The 22,535-nt window shown below is 32.4% G+C and overlaps 1 protein-coding gene and 1 pseudogene across 9 annotated transcripts; one reads left to right on the top strand and one right to left on the bottom strand.

Annotated features, from left to right (window-relative positions):
• LOC105161132 (uncharacterized protein YKR070W-like) lies at positions 1-6,304 on the bottom strand. 9 transcript variants are annotated; one of them, XM_011078726.2, is made up of 13 exons: positions 5,852-6,304; positions 5,155-5,286; positions 4,940-5,043; positions 4,488-4,523; positions 4,252-4,325; positions 4,103-4,143; positions 3,392-3,505; positions 2,397-2,598; positions 1,741-1,836; positions 1,444-1,511; positions 786-987; positions 598-681; positions 1-219 (listed from the first exon to the last, which is right to left on the bottom strand). In XM_011078726.2, the coding sequence occupies exons 1-13, from the start codon at positions 5,872-5,874 to the stop codon at positions 148-150; spliced, it is 1,248 nt and encodes a 415-aa protein (XP_011077028.1). In that variant the 5' UTR covers positions 5,875-6,304; the 3' UTR covers positions 1-147. The 9 variants fall into 9 exon arrangements, with proteins under 9 accessions (XP_011077028.1, XP_020549207.1, XP_020549206.1 ...); XM_020693548.1 differs by lacking the exon at positions 1-219 and having other exon boundaries at positions 226-681; positions 3,392-3,434; positions 3,477-3,505; XM_020693547.1 differs by lacking the exon at positions 1-219 and having other exon boundaries at positions 226-681.
• LOC105161207 lies at positions 12,290-15,124 on the top strand (annotated as a pseudogene).

Below are 22,535 nucleotides of genomic sequence, written 5' to 3'. Positions count from 1 at the left end.
TTGGAGACGGTGAAAATCGTCGGAGGTTTGATTGTGAACAGAGAGTGTGAAGTAATCAAAGATATCAAGAAATTACATTCCCCATCAAAGTAGATGAATATGGTGGTGGTTGCTGGAACCAAGAAATTTCACCTTTCCTCTATTGCTTTAATCAACTACATAGGAAGCATCCTCCCTTTTGAGTATAAACTCCACCGCCTCTTCCACGGTATCGACCACCTGCACAATCCTTAGATGTAACAATTTAAGGCGGCACCGGGCTCCAACATAAGCATCACGAAGAAGAATTTTTATATGTGCTTGATATGGAAACATTAGACATGATAATTAAACCACGTTGCCACTAGAATCTACATTATGCTGATGTGACATGATTCACAATGATGTTCCCAGGCCGATAAAATATAGAATAAGAGACCTCGGAGTGTTCAGACCACAGCGCGCAGGGGTGGAACACAAAATGCAAAACCATGTGGTCATGATAGGAAACAAGGAGACGACGAGAAAACCATGTAAAGAAAGACTACGGCAAATTGTTTTCACAGATACAACGGTGAAAAGAAGAAGAAACAAAGAGTACAGAATCATTAGGTTTACCATATCAGCTGGATACTGTGTATGGTTCTCCCTTTGCCTGAAAACACCTGTCCTGGTCAAAATTGAAAACCAGGGGTATCCTGCCTGTGGAATGAGAACAAGTTGCCTCAGAAACAACATAACCAATCATTATGTGAACATATGATTGAACAACTGATTATAATAGTTGAACTGAAAACAAGAGAGACCTGCTGTGCTCCTTTGACATCAACCAAGGGATTGTCGCCAATCATGTACAGGGTTTTGAAAGAAGGTAACCTGACATCTTCCGTTCCGACATTACCAGGAGTGGGAAATTGCAAGAGCTGTCTTAATATCATTTCCGCATTGCTGAAAACAAATGGATTTGGTTTCCCGAAAGATGTATACTCCAACGGTTTGTCATGAATTCTGAAAATTCATTGAAAACTGGGTAATCAATAATAAGCAAAGAGTAATACAGAAGGAACAACTGAAGAACAGCATTCCAGTATACTTGGCCATGTTTCATGTTGGTGGATTACTGCAGACCTTTTGAGTAGACCATTTTGTGTAAGGTTCGACATAGTATATCAGAGTGTGGAGAGTGTTACATGTTGCTTGTCGATGGGAAAATTGTAATTTAAAATGTTCTAGAGGTTTCCTCGTATAAATAGTTAACTGGTGATAGTCTATTACAGTTGTATGAAATTCTACCCGAATAAAAGAACTTGAGTGGTAATGAACATAGGAGTATTCTTCAAACCACGTATAAATTGTGTGCAGTTGTGTTTGATTTTCCTTTTTGTTTCTGCACACGTTTCATAATATGTCTTACAATTTCCTACCATGGTGGGGATGAATGGAATTTCACAACCATAAAAGTACCTATTGAAGACACTCTCGAGAGCGATCCTAAATGCACCCATACCAAGACGTTCTGAAGGAAATGCAGCCTGTAATAATTTGACAACTCATCAGCACAGTATATTCTCATCATTTATCAAATGTGAATAAATGCAAGTTACAAGTTAACACTATATTTGTTAATATCATCATAGAAAGTTTCTTTTCCACCGCACTTCAAAATTCAAAAATTAAAATTAGAGGCCGAGCAAAATTCTGAACACTGGAAGATATCTACATCTTGTTTACTATCTCCGCACAGCAACAATTGTTACTAACCTGGTATTGCAGATCATCTGCAGCAAAATACAGTGGTGGTTGTTGCCCATTCTCCTCTTCAGGAACACCTCCAGATGTCAAAATATCGCACAGAACCTAGATTTTGTCAGTTACTTGTTTCAAAGATGGGAATACGATAGGATTCATGATTCCTCATATGAGACGACAAGGCAAAACAAATGAGCATGCAGATGAATGAAATGGAATTGATTAGGTAACGATACTCATAGAAAGAGCTTTTCATTATCATAAATATTAATTAAGGCATCATAAATGTTTGATTCAAAAAAATGGTTTCTACCTCCCTGAACCAAGAGAAGGTGATCCTGGTTACTTTGACTGTACATCAAGCAATTCAAGTGTTGATTCTGATATCTGGAGTACCATGTGATGATGTAAGATCGAATTGCCTGTTATCGCTACACCACTTCCAATTATAGTTTTGCTTTTGACTAAGGAAAAATCTGTAACAATGTCTCAGAATATAATCTATGTGACTTGCAATATAGACACAAGATTATGAGTATGCATCCGATTTAAGTCACACAATGAACAGATAATTGATCACTGAACTACAGAAAGAAAAATGATCCTTTGTGTTTCAACAAGCAATTTGCAAGCTCTTGGTGCTCTTATATACACATAACAAAATATACCTGTATGTCCCTCCCCCAGTCAACAGGATCACTAACAACAAAAGCAGCTTTGACCTTTTGGGAACAATCGATATGGCTCGAGGCAATCTTCTCAGAATTTCGTGAGCAGTTCAATTCCTGCTCAGTTGTCCACCTCTTGTACTGAGCCACAGGATCAATGTTCTTGAACTGTGATGCATACTCCTCTAGTGAGATAACTCTCCTGCATGTACTGTGACTTAACAACTAATGGGAAGATTGGTATGTAGCAATGAGCAAGGAATAGAATAAGCATTCCTAAGCTCATTCCTAAATATATGCTTGGTATAAATTAATATTAGGAATGCCTATTCCTACAAGTATGGAATAGCTATTCCATATCTCCCCCATGGTTTTAGCTATTCCCATTAGATTGGGAATACATTATTTTTTTTATATTGCGAAATAACATTTAATAAAAATTTGCATTTTCAAGATTTTGTAATCACAAAAATTATATGTTATTATAAATGTAGTTACTATAAGTGTAAAATATTATATTGAATTTATCTAATATTATTGATATTTGTTCTTTTTTAATAAGTTTGATATTTCTTTCGTATATAAGAAGTATTTATTGGATATCTAATACATAAAATCATTCAAATATATATATATAGATATATATATTGTAAATTTATATTTAATTTAATATTTTAAAATAATATTTCTTATGTAACAAAATTTTTGTGTGTCTGTTTAATTCTTTTTCCTTCAAATTTTATTACTATCCACCAAACATATAAACAAGTGATTTGAATTTTTTTATTCAATTCCTTTTCTTATTCCTTCATTATACTAAACATAGGAAGGTTATATTAAAACTACTCCATTCCTACTTTTATTTCATTTTTCAGTTCATTCCATTCACACTCAAATCCATTCATGCATACCAATCACACTCTACATGTACTAAAAGAAGAATCAAATTTCTTTCAACGAAATAAGAAGAGAGAGAGAGAGAAGAGAGAGCTTACTTAAAGCCATATTCAGACATAACAACGGCAGGTTCCCCTTTTCCTTTCGCAACAATGAATTCATTTTCATATGGTTCCCCTTTTCCAGTAGCAACAATGAATTCATTTTCATATCTAAAACAGAAGACGACAAACAATTGTAAGAACTCATGAACAATTTGCTAATCACACTAGTAAGTTCCACGAAAATCATCAACAAAGATTAGATAGGAAAAACAAAAGACTCCACTTAAGCAGATTTATTCAATTAAGAAAAAGCATAGGGAGACTGGAAATTACAAGGTTGTCAAACAATTCTCACTTTACTAGGTTAGCAGACAATCCTATTGCCAAAGACTTCAATGTGAATTGTCGTTTTATAATTCCATTCTGAACATCTAAAACATCATCAGTAGATATGAGTACAACATAGCACCTAAGCCACAAGTTAACTTAAAATACCTTTTGCTGGAAATGGACAACCTGAAAGTTCATCATCAGTATTGCCTTAGATGACATTGAAATCAAATGTTCTTCCTACAATCCCAGAAAACTTGCCCACTCCTAAAATTTCACACCATAGGAACACAAACCTGTTGGTTGGAGTACTCGTAATCTTATGTTTCTCTTTGAAAATAGATTCAGAAATGTACAGACAGAATTATACTGAGAAACTGGAAGGAAAGTAAAGCAATATGTGAAGAAAACTATCAATAAGAGGAGGTAATATACCTCTTTAGCAAAGTTCTAAAGGGTGAGTGACCTTGCACTACCTACATCCAAAGCACAGGCACATAACTCATTCACAAGAACGGATATTACTATGCACTGGGCAACTCCCGATGGACATAACATGATTGATGGACGTAACATGATTATACCTGAGAAGCTAAAATCTTCACTCCAAGAATATCACTTAATTCTGAGGCTCTTCTGGACTCTGGGATGCCACCACCTAAGACACATGAGATTGTATTAATTCCTTCAGATTCTTATTGCCATTGTTTTGCCTAAGAACAGTCATAACTATCACATGAAAGTATATTTTCTCAAACACAGAGCTCCATGAGAGTTCATTGTGCCCCGAATGAAAAATATGAAAACTGCTAACACCTACCATTCGTCAGAAATAGAAAAGGAATATTCATAGCACCTGCAAGCAAGGAGTAAGTCAGAATTCCATGACAGAAGTAAACGTGCCATCCAGTATGCATAAGACAAGATGCTAATGCTTTCTAGAATCTAGATGAAGAACTAACTATTATTGTTTTCTCAAATGTGATTCTTGAACTTGATATCAAACACATGACGAAATGCGGACAACAAAAAGTCCCAGTTAACAACCGAACCTAACTTCAATCAATACCATCTTTCACAATCAAAAACCCTTCGTGCACCAAACTGCAATGGTGCCATACAAATCAACCAACAAGCTCAAAAATCAACAGCTTCACAAAAGAAACCTATTTGACTAATTAACATTCTTTCACCTCAAACAACTGATTCCGCCCAATATACTCCGAAACCCACGAATCTTTAATCTAATATAATACTAGAAAGTAAGAGTACCAGAATCATCATACAATCTTCTCAGCGCTCTCCGTGAATTCCCAATCGGAGTTGTACCACGAAGTATCACCCCATCTATATCGAACGCAATCCCAAATGATGAACTGTAAAATTAATAACATTTCAAGATGAATTCACACACAAGTTTAAATTTTTAGACAAAATAACACTGAATTACGAAGTAAAAGCGTTTGAAATAGTTAATAAAGAATTACACAACTGCTTTGTTACTGAATGAAGCGACGCCGCCGCAGCCGCCGCTTGCCGCGGCTGGAGCAAAGACAATGGCACTGGCTGTTTGAATCGGAACCTCATACTCTTTTCTTTTCCTCCTCCTTTCGATTTTCCTGTATGTTTGTTTTTTCGTTTCAGATTTTCAAGAATCTCTTTCCTTTTAAATATTTTTTCTTTTCTGTCCCTCCAATGAGTAAACACGATTATGGAACTAAATTCCCTCACACATAGTGCGCTTTTAAGGTTTTCCAATGAATAATATCTTCGAATAACTAGAGCTTTCTTTTCATTCTCTTTTTCTTTCTAACAATTGGATGATTAATTGATTGATTTTGTGACTGAATTTTCAATCAATTTGTTCTTTCTTCTTTTCATGTACACTACTAAAAATAATTTATGTAAAGGTAATTACTTCAAAGATTTGGTATCAAATTTTGACGAAAGTACTTTACGTTACTTGATTTAATTAGATCAAGTCTACAAAATTTATTCATTAAAATAAAAATTAAAATTATTACAACAAACGTCTAATATATTTTTATCGATATTTATATACAACTATGATAATAATTGTAATTACTCTCAAAATCCGTATTTTTACAGCTATTTTTTACTATAAAATTGTATTCAAATAAAAAAATTTAAAATCATGTACTATAAATTGAAATTGCCACTCACCAAGAAATTCCACCTATATACATACATATATATATATGTATGCTTCTTGATACATTTTAGTCGAACAATCCATATAGCTAAGGCAATGAATTGTACTAATCTGGCCTGCCATTGCTTTCTTGGCTTATAATAGTATTGCTACTTCCACAGTGATCATCATCCCTCTTGCCCCCACCCCACAATGTTTCTTTCCAATCCTCAAATATCTTGCCCTTGATCTGACCTCTTCTTGGGGGCAGGCTGTTCCCTTTCTCTTTGCTGCTTCTCTTCTTTCCTTCCTTATCCATTGTTACTGATTCAAAGAAGAGGAATTCTTCAAGTTTTCTTGAATATGGGTTGATGTGTGGGGTGGGGGTAAGGGGGCTTGATCTCAAATGGGGTTCCTTGAATATGGAGTGGAGTGAGTGGGGTGGGGGTGGGTTGATCTCAAATCAAATGGGGTTTCTTGAATATGGGGTGGGGTGGGGTGGGGTGGGGTGGAGGGGGGTTTAGAATTTCAAGAGAATGGGATAGGGGGCTTGAATGGCATAGGTGCCAAATGGGGTGTTATATATACAATGATTATGTAAGCATGAAGTCAGCAGTTGAAGTCAGCAAGAATTCCATCCAATAAACACAAACCTTATCTATGTTGTCTCCAAAGCATATATTTTGGTAAGATTGTGCAGCACTTGCATTTTGACTAGAAAAAATGCATAAAATTTCCTGTATTTTAAGTACGGATATTTAACTCAATAAATACTCAAAGTCGTCTTAGATCAAGAGGCACATCATTTTATCAGAGAATCTTATACTTCTTCATTTCGACCTCGCATCCAACTAATTTAATATATCATATGACTTTAACTGGAGACCACTCAAAAAGTTTAACAATTTGTTCATTTTTTTCAAATTTCAAATGCATCTGAATTACATCATTCTTAAGATCACCACAATCTTCCGACCCTGATCATTATGAATTGTTAAGTATATATATACACAAATGTGTGTATAGACACTCACCACTAATAAACAAGTGTTTTGAGATTGATAGGTTGTTCTAGAATTCCTTGCCCATTAAGACAACATCAGTGCAAGTGTTTTCTGGGAGAGGTGCTTTCTGGACTATATGGCAAGTTTATTTTTTTTCCTTTTTTTGTTTTTGTGTGTTTATAAAAATTATTTTTTAATGTAACAAATTTTATTGTACTAACTGACAATTCCTTGTTTCCATCGACAAACTGTTCATGCAAGAAATCAGCAATATCCTTAGTTTATAATTTGTTAGTATTGATTATTACAATATTAAATATTAACTTATTTATCAATTACTCAATTCTATATTTCAAATTATTTATCAAGCACTAGCAAGGATTCTAGAAACCCTAAAAGGATTTTTTTTTTTTTTCCTTTCTCTTTGACTGAAATTTGATGACTTTAAATGGTGTCCAACAGCTAGAAATGTAGGAGACTACAGACTTCAGAAATTCGTTTTGACGAGCTGAAAAAACAAAATTTAAACGAAATTTGTTAGGGTTTGAGAAATTAATTACCCAAAATGAAATATTCTTAAAAACTTGTAGAAAAATTGCCCTCTCTAGTAAAAGAAAGAGTGAAGTCAGGAGCTATATATATGTGTGTATATATAAGGGAAATAGTATTTTTTGTCTTATAAGTTAAGTTTATGTCAGTTTTGGTCTCATTTATTATGGAATTAGCACTTTTAGTTCCATAACTTACTGATTGGGGGGTTTTGATTGTAAAGAAGGATAATTAAAAACTAAATAACTAGAAAACGAATAAAATTAAAAGATGAAAATACGATGAAGGCCTTTTCTGGTTAAAGTCAGGTTCATGCTTGATTCTGTGAGTTGATCATCGATGCAAATATAATAATTGTATAAACAAATGAATTAGTTATGGTTATTGGTATGACCTAACGACCTCACCTTTCCTTACCTTTTCGTCAGCCAAGGTACGACCATTGGCTAGATCCCTAATTAACAGACAGCCCTGTGAACGTCTACAAAATTTAATCCATTAACAGCATTAAGAATTGAAAGGCCTGATTCTAATTAATAAATTCCTACGAGGATGATTCGTTTAAATTAGATCATGCATTCCCCATAACATAACTAACTACTTTGACATAATTAATTATGATACGTTGCTACTGAGTATTGAACTAAACAAATAATTACACGGGTTTGTAAAGTTCAATTAACTAAGCAAACCTTCTTGATAATGAACAATTGGCCATATTATTCATAAATCAGATGTTTGTAATAAGGGCACGGAAAACAACATGAATACTTATTTAACAAGAGTAAAAAACGCAGATTAGATCTCACAACAATTTACGAATCAAACAATCACCATAACCTTAACCAGAAAATAATGAATTTAGTCAGACATGTTAATTAAAGAACACACTAAGAAGTGGAATTCCATTAACCTTAGGCAACGAATTAAAACTTAAAAAGAGAGTATGAAAATGAAGTTGTCTATTGAATTCAAAGTGTGTTTGACAAATGGAGAGACCCCCCTTAGTTATAATAAAAGCTTCCTACGAATCTAGACATAGGGGGGAATTAAGTACATGATTGGCTCCTAAAATGTCAACAAATCATCAATCATGTATTTAAAGGAATCCTTTCTAAAATTCAGCAAATCATTCCTTTTTTTCTCTTGCGAAAATCGAATATTTTCTTTCTTCATTCGTGTTGACTAAATCACTAAGCGTGAACATGTTTAGTCAATCCTGCAAAACTGCCTTGAAATTTTTTCTTCCCTTTTTGATGCCTTCAATTTTTGTTTTTAGCTCGGTTTTACCATCTTTATCCCATACCGTCCCTTTTTAGCTGAATACGCAATAAATTCACAAGAATAGGAATATTTTTGGCTCAAAAAGGAATATTAAATCACTATAAAATCATGACAATTTATATAATTATCACTTACAAAAATTAACACTTTTGGTCCTCATGCACTTTTTCATCTACAATTTAATGATGTAGATCACGTGTCAGCACGTTGCCTTTAAGTGTTTTTGGTTGGAGGAAAAATTGGTCTTTTTCTCAATAATAGCATATGAGTACTTCATTTGGCCTACTTGACTCACATGTAGAATATGTGATTCTTTATGTTGCTTCTAGTTGGTTTCAACTTATTGAAATATGGGATGATAGAATTCAATTTTTGTGAGAGAAGAGAGAAATTTCTATGCTTTTTGCCCTAATTTTCTTTCAGGTTTATTTTTTCCTTCAAATGTAGTTATATTTTTCTCCAAAAATGGCCCCAAACTGGAAAATAAATCATTTTTTTCTCCAACCAAAAATACTTAACAATCACATGCTAGGTACTGGCTCTACACTTAAATTATAGACAAAAAAGTGGATGGGAATCAAAAGTGCTAATTTTTATAAGTTACGATACTAAAGTGCTAATCTTATAATAAATGGGATCAAAAGTAAAACAAATCTAACTTATAAAATCAAAGATATTATTTTTCCTGAAAATATATATATAAGCAAAGTAAGCAATCACAAGACCAAAAAGATGTGATGCAATCATATGGATCTATGGAATGTCTAAATCAACTTATAAATTTTTTAAAATACTTTATAAAATGCTTGAAAATATTCGAGAATATTTGATAGATTTTTTTAAAAAAATGCTATCATATAAGATCAAAAAATAATATATATATATATATATATATTATAGGGATAATTGCACTCCACTCCCCTGATGTTTAATATAATTATACGTAAACCTCTTATAATTTGAAAAATTACATCTAACACCCGGTGAGATTTGCTTCCGTCTAACAAATAATTAAGTCCTTCCCTATATTATAAGGTGATAAAGCCATTTGAAATAATTAAGATTTTTTTGACTAACTTTGGAATTTTAACAAGTTCATTCAATTTTGATTGAATTAATAATTATAAAATGTCATTGTTAATATTTGATAAGTTCTATAATTTTACATTTGAGATTATGTCTAATTACACAAATATATACATTCTTTGAAAAATTATAAGTATATCCCCTGAGGGTTGTCGATGCAATGTACTTTAGGAGCACTTTGTGTAAGTTTTTCTTTCTTGAGAACGGCGTGAATTATAATTCCAACCTCAAAGGTGTATTTTATAATTTGATAAAATGCAGGGAGTGTATTTATAATATGAAAAAAATTCCGAGAATATTATTATAATTTACCCTAATCTTATCTCATCCAACTATATCAAATACTTAATTTAAAATTAAGATCTTAATTTTTGTAGATTTAAATATCTTAGAAAATATAGAAGCTTTTAAATTTAGGAGGGAAAAAAAAGAAAAGGAAAAAAAGCCCACATTAATAGGTTTAGGTAAATGAAAATGATGTATATGGTCAAAGAGATTCACACAAAGTGAACATGGCTTAGAAAATTCAAAGTAAAAGCAAGTGATTAATTATTCCATGTTTGGAAGATTGTATTTATGTCCCAACAACTTAATCTTTTGCAGATCTAAAATAATAGTAACATGGTATGAATCTATTGGGACTTGAATGATTGGTGAGGTTGGAGTTTAGTGGAGCCAAACAGGGCTGGTCAAAACTCATGGACATATATGGGATCAATGATAGCATTATCCACATCTTCTCACATATTATTGCACAACATTAGTCATTTGACTTTCAATGGTTCATTCCTACATTACTTTATGGGACGATCAAATGGCTCAATATAACATATTATTTATGTAAAGATAGATTATAAGTTTTAATTTTATGAATATAAGATTCAAAAATTTAGGATATCATTTCTAGAATATGATTGAGGTTGTTGTTATCTTACCGTGTGATCGATGGACGGGCAAGAGGAATTTGTAATTAAGAAATGAACTTTGATCCTCCTTCAGAAAAGAGGGTATATTATAACGGATTTTCTTGAAATTCGACATAATTATAAATATTTCATTGTTATTTGAAAATTATCAATACTTCTTGATTTTAATAGTCGACTGACGATGATCTCAATATATTGGGTTTTCCTTCATTTTTCATGGTGAATTAATTAAAATGCCCTTGTGGACCATGAATTGTAATTTTACTTATTTTTAAATTTTTCTAAAAAAACTTTTGTGGGCTAAGCGGATAAAGTTTTTTTTATACTTTTTCAGATTTTTCCATCGTTTTTCTTTTTAATTTTTTTAAAGAAAGAAAAAAGTACAGTAAAGGCAAAATTAACAATTTCATATCCCCATCCAAAAATTATACATTTTATCAAACATTGAAGGTGGGAGGGAGGGGCATTTGTAATTTTTTGAATAACGAAAATTTATTCATAATTATTCCAAAACTTTAGGAGAATGGGTCGTAATTTACCCTAAACAAAAATATGGTCAAAGGATGGCCCATGTCAAAATGTTTGTAAGATCGGTTCATAAATTCTTTTTCAAATGAATCGATTACAATTATATTATAAATTGTAATTTTTAACAATTGTATTTTATTTACATATCAAATCACCATCTAATAATAATACTGTAACAAACAAACATAGGCTACTATGTACTAATAACTACTATTAATATTTACTAATGTCGACACATAGTGAGATTTGAATTCATAACCTTCATAGTCACATATTCACAGGGTTTCATTTTCACCAACTAAAGCCGACTTTATGGGCATCAAAATTGGTTCAGATATTCACATACTTATCTTAGTGAAAATATGCTCTTTAGTCTTTGCATATCGTACTGAGTGATCGATCGTATAATAAATATAATTGATTTTATTTATTTTTAATCGCGCAAATTGACTAAATATGTGGGCTTGATTCATTATTTAACTTGGGCTGAGCCCAATAAGATGTGGGCTTAATATGATTATAGAAAAGTAATTGGGCTTGGCCCTCTCTCATATATTTCAACATATTCATATTCTTCTTTCATAGATTATATATATATATTTTTTTGAATAGTTACACTCCCCTCTTTTAAAATTTGGTGTAATTATATATAATTTTTTTATAATTTAAAAAATTATATTTAACATCCTTGAGATTTGCTTTCATTTAACAAATAAATCACTTCATTAGTCAAAATTCACCGAATTTGCTAATATTAATAAAAAAATTAGAAAAAAATCTATATCAACCTCTAATTGACTTATTACTGACTTGTTGCAGGTTAAATAAATCTTTTTATGATCAAATTACTCTCATATGTCATGCAAGCGAGGAGGTATATCTTTACTATTATAAGGGTAGTTTAATTCGAAAAAATTATTTGACCTGTAATAAGTCAGTAATCAGTCAATCGAGTATAAATATCAATTTTCATTCAATGTTTTTTTTTTTTGTTAGTATCAATAAATTCAATGAATTTTGACTAACAGGAGAAACTTATTTATAGATGATGCAAACATCAGGAATGCTATATGTACTTTCTCAAATCATAGAGGGTTTACTTGTAATTTTTATCAAACTTTGGGGAGGGGATTGTAAATATATATGTTGGTTTGAAGATTCTTGAGAATTTCCGCGCTGTACATACATGAAATTGTGCAATGGGAACCCAAGTTTCCTCCGCTCAGCATTGTCGATCCAGAAATCGGTGGTCTCACTGTCCCCTCGCGTTTTCCTCTCCACATTAAGTTCAAATCAAGACTCGGACTTGGAAGAAATGGAGACCTGGAGCAATTATCCGGTGTAATCCATGATAAAGACCTTCTCAGGAAAGCCTCAAATGGTAATCTCCTTGTTCTTGATCTTATTGATCGAGGTGCGATGGAACCTGACGCGAGATTTTATATGGATCTCCTCAACAAGTGTACTGATCAGGGCAGGCTCAAAGAGGGGCAAATGGTTCATAACCATTTTGTGAACTCCAGATTTCAGCATTATATTGTCCTGCAGAATGCTGTTATGAATATGCACGCGAAATCCGGCGATAAGGTGTTTGATGGAATGACTGAACGGGACATGGTTTTTTATACTATGTTGATTAGCGGGTATTCGCTTAGTAATGAGTTCAGGGGGGCTCTGGGGTTGTATGTAGAAATGCTTAGGATGGGCTTGCAGCCGAATGAATTTACTTTTGGAAGTGCATTGAAGTCTGTTGGAGGTTTGCAGAGTGATGCAATTGGGGAGTGGGATTCATGGGGCTTGTGTGAAGTGTGGGTACGAGGAGAATGTGTATGTTGGGAGTGGATTGGTGGATCTGTACACGAGAGGTAAGAAGGTGGAGATGGCAAAGATGATATTTGATGGGTTGAAGAGTAAGAATGAGGTTTCTTGGAATACTTTGGTTGCAGCATATGTGAGAGAAGGAGAGGGACACAATGCAGTGAAGCTGTTCTCAGATAGGAGACGTGGCGGTTTCGAACCAACCCATTTCACATACTCTAGTATTTTTTTGCAGCCTGTACGAGTGCTGGGGCTTAATGCTTATGCATGGCATGGACTTGGCCAGGAAGCTGTTGATCTCTTTGAAGAAATGCGTGGAGTCGGATTTCAGCCAAATGAGATCACCTTCCTGTGTGTGCTCAATGCTTGCAGCCATGCTGGCTTTTAGGATTGTATTACTTTGAGCTGATGAGGAAATACGAGTTAGAGCCAGAGATTACACATTACATGACAATTGTTGATATACTTGGTTGAGCTGGCCAACTTGATCGTGCAGAGAGGTTCATAAGAGAAATGACCATCCAACCTACGGTAACTGTTTGGAAAGCCTTGCTCGGAGCTTGTAGGATGCATAAGAATATGGAATTGGGTGCTTACGCTGCGAACATGTTTTTGAACTTGACCCCCATGATTCTGGTCCGCACATGCTACTCTCTGACATCTATGCTTCTGCTGGTACATTGGGTGATGCTGCAAGAGTAAGAAGGATGATGAAGGAAAGTGGGGTTAAGAAGCAACCTGCTTGTAGTTGAGTGGAGATTGAGAATACCGTCCATATGTTTGTGGCAAATGATGATACCCACCCACAAAGGGAGGAAATTCGTAAAATGTGGGAGAAGCTCAGAGATTTAATTAAGAAAATTGGATATGTCCCGGATACTAGCGACGTACTTTGGTTTCTAGACCAGCTGGACCCCCATCACGATAAAGAAAAACATTGGAGTCTCTGGTGATTGCCATACTGCATTCAAGTTTGTATCTAAGTTGGTGGATAGAGAAATCATCTAGAGAGACAGCACCAGATTCCATCATTTCTGTAGTGGTTTATGCTCGTGCAGGGACTATTGGTAGAGGCAGAGTAAGTTGCCAACTTCATCTGGCTCATGCCTCCTGCTTCTATATCAGGAAGAGACAGGATCATCATTTTATCTTGTGAGCTCACAAGAAACAGTGTTACAACCAGTCAAGGCTTAGACACATCAGTGATAACTTTGGATACCAACTTCTCTCTACTCGCTTATTGTTGTTAAGAAACTTTGAATTGTCGAGAAAAGTGGTATACAATCAGCAGTGAAGAACGGGCCAAGGGCTGATGCCAGTCGAATCTTCCTTAGCAAGGCTTGTGCAATTGTTGAAGACCACTTGGTTTAATCAAACAAAAGCACAGAAACATGCTGTTGTCACAGGGATGAAATTAGGTGTTAAAGAAGTGGTTGCACAACAGTTGACAGAACTGAGAGTAAGTGGGCAAATAGCTTCTTACATGACATTGACCCATTTGCGCCTAGCAGTGTCTGGCAACAGCATTTGACATATCTATTAGCGGAAGAGGCGTAAGTCCATCTTCTACCTCCCCTTGCTGCCAGTTTACAAGCAGAATGAATGAGGCAATCCCGGAGTCGATCTCTTGAGTGAATTCTGTTGCTTGCAGGAAAAATGAGAAGAATCAGCTCTAGATCCGAGTCGGCCCATGTGCAATTTTGTTGCAAATTATCCGTTTCCCCCCATGTTCTTTGGTAATTATTATTCTGCTTGCACCATATGATAACAGTATAAAGAATCCTGGGTTTATTCCTGTATTGTAATAATTGATCTTAGCCATGGGATCTTACATATCCGACATACTGAACGTTGAAAATTCAAGTGGTAGCTGCAGTAGCTACTTTCGGGTGGTAACATGCTGGTTTCAGAGCAAGACTTGTTGGGCCATTGATTTAAATCCACTTCAGACTTGGACCACACTTACGTGCATGAGGCTTTGATCCAACCACTCAAATCATCCAAAACTTGGGACTTTATTTGGTTCTATTCCGTTATTTGTGCACGACAGAGCGACAAAGATAGAGATAAATTTGGATGCTGAAAATTTTAAAAACAAACGCAACAGAGACTCTAAGAGAATCAAATACTTAAAGCCCAATATGTCCAAACACGTGTGATTTATTAATACTAATATAAACCCTCCTCCTCCAACCCCCACCCCCCTTGAGAGAAAAGAATGAAGGGCAATTTGGGAAATAGAAGAAAAAGAAAAGAGAAGACTTTAAGTACGAAAGGAGAAGAAGAGGCCACGTCGCCATTGACAGCACAAAAGCATTAAAACCTCGTACCCCTGCCGACAAGTACACCCTCTCCTCTGCATTCATTTCTTATCTCCCCTCTCACTCTTCTTTTCATTGTCTGATTCTTTTTTTTATTATTAAATTATAAGAGAAATCGCTTTCAAATATGAATACCCCACTTTGCAGAATATATGCATAAATAATTAAATAAATAAATGGTCATTACATATATAGTTTTGTTGGGAAGACGAAAGAAAACATGAGATACTTGAAAGATAACATTAATTAATGAGGGTCTGACTTTTCTTTGATGTGGGTATCATCTCATCTCAATCTTAAAGGATTGTGCTTTGTCTTCCTCTTCCTATTTTAGTAATCATGATTCTTTAAGGATTGTGATTACATTTCTTTATTTGTCTTCAAATCTTTGATGTTTTGCTTCCCTTTTTAGGAATGTGATGATTCCTTTTTGTTTTTAGAAATTTTTATAATATTTAGTTGAGCTAAATTCATTGTCATTAAGCTTTTAATAAGAGGATATGGGTTTTTCTTTTTATTATTATTATTTGGTGTTTATATGTTATCTATTTTAATTGTTGCAGCACTGTTAATAATTTATATATACGGGACAGATACTCCAAAGTTATAGTGTGCTTGGATCGAGTATTATAAATAGATCTGAAAGCTGTGTACTAAGAAAAAAGGTCGAAGCATGAGTTGGGATATTTTTCTTTAAGATAATATTGCTCTATACTGGTGGTTAAAATTTACCAACTAGTATCTCTTAAGATGCACCAATATATCATTTTCAAAATAGCAAGAATACAAATTTTCAAAAATGGGGCAAACCAAATAATAGTTTGAAACTATTTTGAAAAACGACAGGAACCTCATAAATATTTTGATTGCTATACGATAAAATGTTATGTAAAATATAATGAAACGAAGATAATAGAATCTATTTACACGGTTGCCACCAAAAGACATAGTTGGACTCGAGAGCTATGATTGTACTGATTCAACCAGACTGAATAGTCACTATACTAGTTCGAGCAATCAGTGTCGTCTTTTCAGTCAAAATTGACAAGCCACAATGGTTCAAGTGTTAGTGAGGGTGTTGGTTGGCTAAAATATTTCAACATGTTAAATATTTTATCTTGACTTTTAATTGTAGCAAATAATTTTTTCATAGTAAAAAAAAATAATTTTTTAAATTAATTTTATTTAATTATGATTAATAATAATTATATACCATAATTTTAACTATAGTTATTAATATTTATAGTCAATAATAATTTTTTTTCTAGTATTAACGAGGTTGGAACTTATGTGTTGGTGTTCATCTTGGGAATAATGATGAACTTTAAGAATATTGTTCACTTTAAGAATATTGTTCCCTTAATTCAATTTAGGGCAAGGAACTAATTAGGATCAGCCAATATTGATTCATTTCTTGTTCTTGATCAAACTTAAGTTTCATCACTAGAAATTCTTTTTAAAGTGAAGTGATGAACTATTATTCTTTTTAAGTAAATTTATATGATTATCAATATTAAATATTTATATCTAATAATAACTAATAATTATAATAATTTTATACGAATCAATATTAGATAATTATATCTATTCAACATATACTATCAAAGTAGAACGACACTTATTATCAAAGTAGAATAACATACGTATGTTGGTAGAATTCGAACCTATGACTTTAGAATCTTGGAGCCTCAATTTTGCCAATCAAATTAGGCCTTATCTACAACTAGAAAATTAATATTTAAGAATTGGGTAGCAAATATGAGTGAGTTAGTTGGAGATTTTTACATTATCAATTGTAAAATAAATGAATTTGAAAGAATATTAAGTTATATTGAGTTAGTTGAATGAATTTTTATTTTATTTGTTTGAAACTAAAATTCTATTTTTGGGGGTAGAATTTTATTTAATTTGTACAAATTGTCATCAAGAAAAACGACCTAATGACATATTTATTGTTAGTATATTTGTATTGTCGTTATAAATGTATCAGTAATTATATATAGTGATAACTTTAAAAATGTCACTTGATATCTTGTCATTAATATTATATTAGTTGGAAAAGCACACTCGATAACAGTGAAAATATAATAATATTTTTATTAAACCAATACTTTATTATCAAAACACAATTTAGTAAAATAAAATAGAGAGAATAAATAATGAATGAAAGAAAGTCTATATTTGAAGAGAAATATGCATGAGTGGTATAATAAATGGTGGAAAAGTATTTACTTGTACATGGAAAGAGAAAAAACAAAATAAATAAATAAATTAAAAAAAAATAAAAATGACGGACAAAAAAGTTATAAGATACCACAACCACCCTCTTCAATTATACTCGTAAGTATGACATATCTTGAAAGTAAATCTTTCCAACCTCGACTTGAGAGGAACCTCTTACCAGAAGCAACCTCGCGATTATAGAGATCCTTCCACTTGGTCTTGCCCTTGGTCGCCTCCTTAAGTTGCTCTTGACAATGAGCAAGCTCTTTCTTTCTTCATCTCCTCAAGGGTGGCCTCCGAATGCTTCAACTCCTTGTCGTAAAATGCAAAGCCTTGGTCAACAATCTCGATCAATGTAGCAATATAAGAACACAAAAAGGATGATGTCATAAGCTAAGTAAACAACTACACCAAAAAAAAAAAAAAAGGCAAACAAAAATGAACTCACCCTAACAGATTCATCGAACAAAAGGCGAGTGATGGTATGATCAGCAAGGGAGCTAAAGCAAGCGACGTCTTAATCACTCACTTCACTGTGCGACCTCTCATAAGCTAGGTCAAAATTGAAAGCATCCCTGAATGAAGCTACCCCTTCATGACAATTGGTCCCATAAGAAAAGAGCCATTTTCCAATCCCATGAGGAACCTCAATAGTATTAGACTCACGAGGTCTTTTTTATCCAGAGGGTGCAGTGCGGCTATCCTTTCCAGATCCTCCTGACCATAATTCACTTCCCGAGATCATAGGGGAGGAAGGGGCGAGCGACGTTTCTCGCCTTCTTTTCTCTACATAGGAGGAAGGTGAGCCCGTCCATCGCTATAACGCTGTTTGCGCTCGCGTTCAGCTTTGTAACGCTGAATGTCCTGCAATGAAACCTTCTTCCCTGAAACAAGAGAAAAAAAAAAAGAAAGAAAGAAAGAAACAACCAAAGAGAAGTCATAATAAAGCAAGAGGCAACAACATGAAAAATCATGATGGGTGGTAACAATAATTAATGAATTTAAACCTTTTAAAAAAAATAACTGACCAAAATTAATTTAGACACCAAAAAAAGATCTTTCCAATAATATATAGTATAGATAGTGTCATAGTGAACGATTGTAGATGATGTTTTTGTAATACAAAATACTACAAAAATTCTAATAGCTTAACAAATATTATGATCTAAAACTTTTGCTTTATGAAATTATCAGAAAATGTAATATGACGAATTTCTGAAAATAATGCAATAAGAAACATAAAAATTGATAAAAAGATTTTTTTATCAATTTCAACAAATCATGAAAATTATAAAAATTGATAAAAGAGTTATTTGCATCTGACATTTTATCAAAATTAAGAGCATGATTAAGATTAACTCGTCATCTCGCACTAAAAGAAATACAATTTTATTTTTTTATAATTATTTATAATAATAAAAAAATATAAAATTTATATGAAATATTTTTTTTTTTAATTAAAACCACCTAGAGGTGGGGGGAACTTTTCGGAGTCCCCAATCCTTCTATATGAAATATTAATTCATCACAACTGCACAAGTCAAAACTCGCATTTATGACTTGCAATAGCCATCAATTTTTAAAAAATATTATGATTTTCACGTTAAATCAAAAATAATATTTTATTTCTCATCGCAATATTTTTCCAGTGAAAAGATAAATTTTCAAAACAAAAATAAGAAAACCCATTATTCATTTTTATTAAAATAATAATAATAATAATAATAATATCAAGAATTACATGTTGCAAGCTGTAAATTAGAGAACAAAAGGGCATTTTGATTTGATGAAATCTACACCGTTAACATATATATATATATATATATATATCTATACATCCAAGCAACTGAGAATCACGTGCTAGAAACTCGAGTACCGTTAACGTCTCCAAACTTTTGGGCCACCACAAGCATACACGCGCCATCTGAACGCGTGAAGAACACGGAATAAAGTTTTATAGAATCTATAGGGGGAGAAAAACCTGAAAAGGGCACCACTCTACCTGCGTAGCGGCCGACCGTACCTTATCCGAATCGCCATTCATGATGTCCACGTGGCCAGCTCCAATTGGACATCACTTGATCGAGGTTGATTGCACCTGATTTTGATGCAATTTACATTTTCCCCCACCAAACTTAACTTTCTCAATGGTAATAATGCCAAAAATACATATATATATATGAGTGAAAAAATATCAACTAATAAAAATTAAATTATATTTAATATTTTATGATGATAAAAAAATTAATTTAATTAATTCTCATCCTTCTATATTTAATATTTTACGCTGATCAATAAAGTATAACACGTAAATAATGATAGCGTTATAAGCACATTAACAAAAGATTTTAATGTTAAACGCATATTTATTTCATCAGAAAGATCGAAAAAAAAACAAATATTAGTGATAAAATTTGTGAAAATAATAACTTCATCAAGAATTCTTTTTATATTTTTATATCAAGAACATATCTCTCATAATAATATTTTATTCTTACAACAGGCTTTTCGATATTTGTTATAATTATAAATACCACCTAAAATTAGTAGTCGTATGAAAAATACCCCATCATGACAGTGCACTGTAGAAATATTTGTTAGATGGCCGTTAATTTTAATGGGCATTAATTTATAATTTTTGAAACAACGGTCGGAGATCTTATGAATATTTGCAAGCTCGCCGGACCAATTGAGGTGAGTGATCTCCATCATTCATGATGTAGCGACACCTCTCAAGATCCGACGGTCCTAACAGCTCCAAATTACAATCCCAAAAATTAAAAACTTTCGACGTAAATGATCTACGATTAATAAGTAAATTAAAATCAGGGATTGGTGTAGATGAGTACATAATGTACACCTAAATTTTTATTACCATCTTAATTACAAGAATTAGGGCTTCATAATTCACCATCTTAATTACAAGAATTAGGGCTTCATAATTCACCATCTTAATTACAACAACTAGCTAGGGCTTCATAATTTACCATATCTTAATTACAAGAACTAGGGCTTTTTGACAATTTACCATCTTAATTACAAGAACTATATATATAGGGTTTGACATTCCTTATTTTATATTATTCTCAAATTGATTTTTCGGCTAGTACTTTTTTATCGCGCAAAAATATTACCTAATTTATTATTCAAAATTATCGAAAGTTAACAAAAAGATTCAAGAAAATAAAATTTCATAAATGAATTACATATTTTTTTTTTCCAATATTAGAGATACGATTGAAAATGAGTGTCACAATTCATCAAAAAAAGGGGTCATCGTAGGAAATTTTGAGTCCTTTTTAGTTTTATTTTCAATATTGATCGATTTTAAGTAAATGTACACATGTTTTCAACTATTAAAAAGAAGGTATAATTACACCGCGCTCTCTTAAGGGTTGATGTAATTATATGTAAATTTTTTTATATTTAAAAAATTGTATCTAGTACCCCTGATGTTTGTTTCCATTTAACAAATAGATCCCTCTGTTAGTCAAAATTTATTGAATTAATACTATTAGCAAAAAAAAGATAAAAAATTCATATTTACCATTAATTGACTTTTTATTTAATTATTATAGGTTAAATAATTTTTTTCGGACCAAACTATCCCTATACATTTACACACGTTAATGCATATGAGGAGGTATATCTGTTTCGTCAGAAAAAAAAATTATACGACCTGTAATGAGTCAATCGGGGTAAAATATAAATTTCCCATTCAATTCTTTTTGCTATTATTAGCAGACTGGTCGAATTTTGACCGACGAAAATCTATTTTTTAGACAAAAATAAACATAATGAATGTTGAATATAAGTTAACAAACTAAAAAAAAAATAGATATAATTACACAAAATCTAATGAGAGAACATCACGTAATTATCCCTAAAAGGAATAAAGAAGTCAAAAGTGAGTGAAGAAACCAACAAACAATCCCTAAGATGACAAAAAAATGAATATATAGGCAAGGTACAACACTTACCATCCCTATCAAAGCACACACAACACACACTCCACCTTCCAATACTTAATAAATTTTATACACCACTACCCCCACCCCTACCTACCCAATTTTAGCATAATTTTATGTATGTAAAAAGTTATATATTCATATACAAATAACTCCAAGTGGGGGGTAGTGATATTTTAACCCAAAAGGGTAAGTAACTAAGAGATATTTAAGGTAGAAAGTTTGCCTTAAAGGGGAAGGGATATAAGTAGTAGTACAATCAAGATTCTTGTGGGGAGGGGTTATGTCAATCAATCTTTTTTGACATATCAACTTTCCTTTTTTTAATTATTGCTTGTTTTTCTGCAAGTGCCCCTTTTTGGGTAGGAGGGACAAATGAATTGATTGAAAATGACTAATATTATTATTGAAAATGTGAAAATATTTATAAATAATTATTTTTTTTTAAAAAAATAAAGATATAAATAAATGTAATAATACGACTGTCTGATATAAAATGCGATTATTTTCTTTTTTAAAGTCTCGGGTTCTTGTTGATATATATATATATATATATATATTTGGTAAAAATAATTTGTGTTTTTTAGTGTTTGTGATTTTTAGGCTGAGGTTCATTAAATAAGTGAAAATTGCATAATTAAAAAGACTTCTAAAGTAAATGTAATACAACTCTATGATGTGGGAAACTTTTTTATTTTTTTAAAAAATAATTATTTCGTTGCTATTTTCTTTTTTTTAGGGAATTTTTGTTTTGTAGTAATTCATATATTTAGTAATTTTGGCATTAATTAAATTTTTTATTCTAAATTATATTGTACTTTCTATTATTTTTAATAAATATATGATAACTTGTATAAAAGTTATGTTTATTTATTAAAAAGAATATTTTATATATGTATTAAATAGAAATAAAATATATGATTTTTGACGGTCCAGATTTGTTAACCCTTTTATGTGTTGCCTATTTTGTTGATTGACAGTGATAGGTTGTTTTGTTTTATGATTTGTT

The sequence above is a fragment of the Sesamum indicum genome, linkage group LG4 (assembly GCF_000512975.1).
Source record: "Sesamum indicum cultivar Zhongzhi No. 13 linkage group LG4, S_indicum_v1.0, whole genome shotgun sequence".
Lineage (NCBI taxonomy): Eukaryota > Viridiplantae > Streptophyta > Magnoliopsida > Lamiales > Pedaliaceae > Sesamum > Sesamum indicum.
Note: the sequence above shows the minus strand (reverse complement) of the source record. Positions and strands in the feature narration are given on the sequence as shown.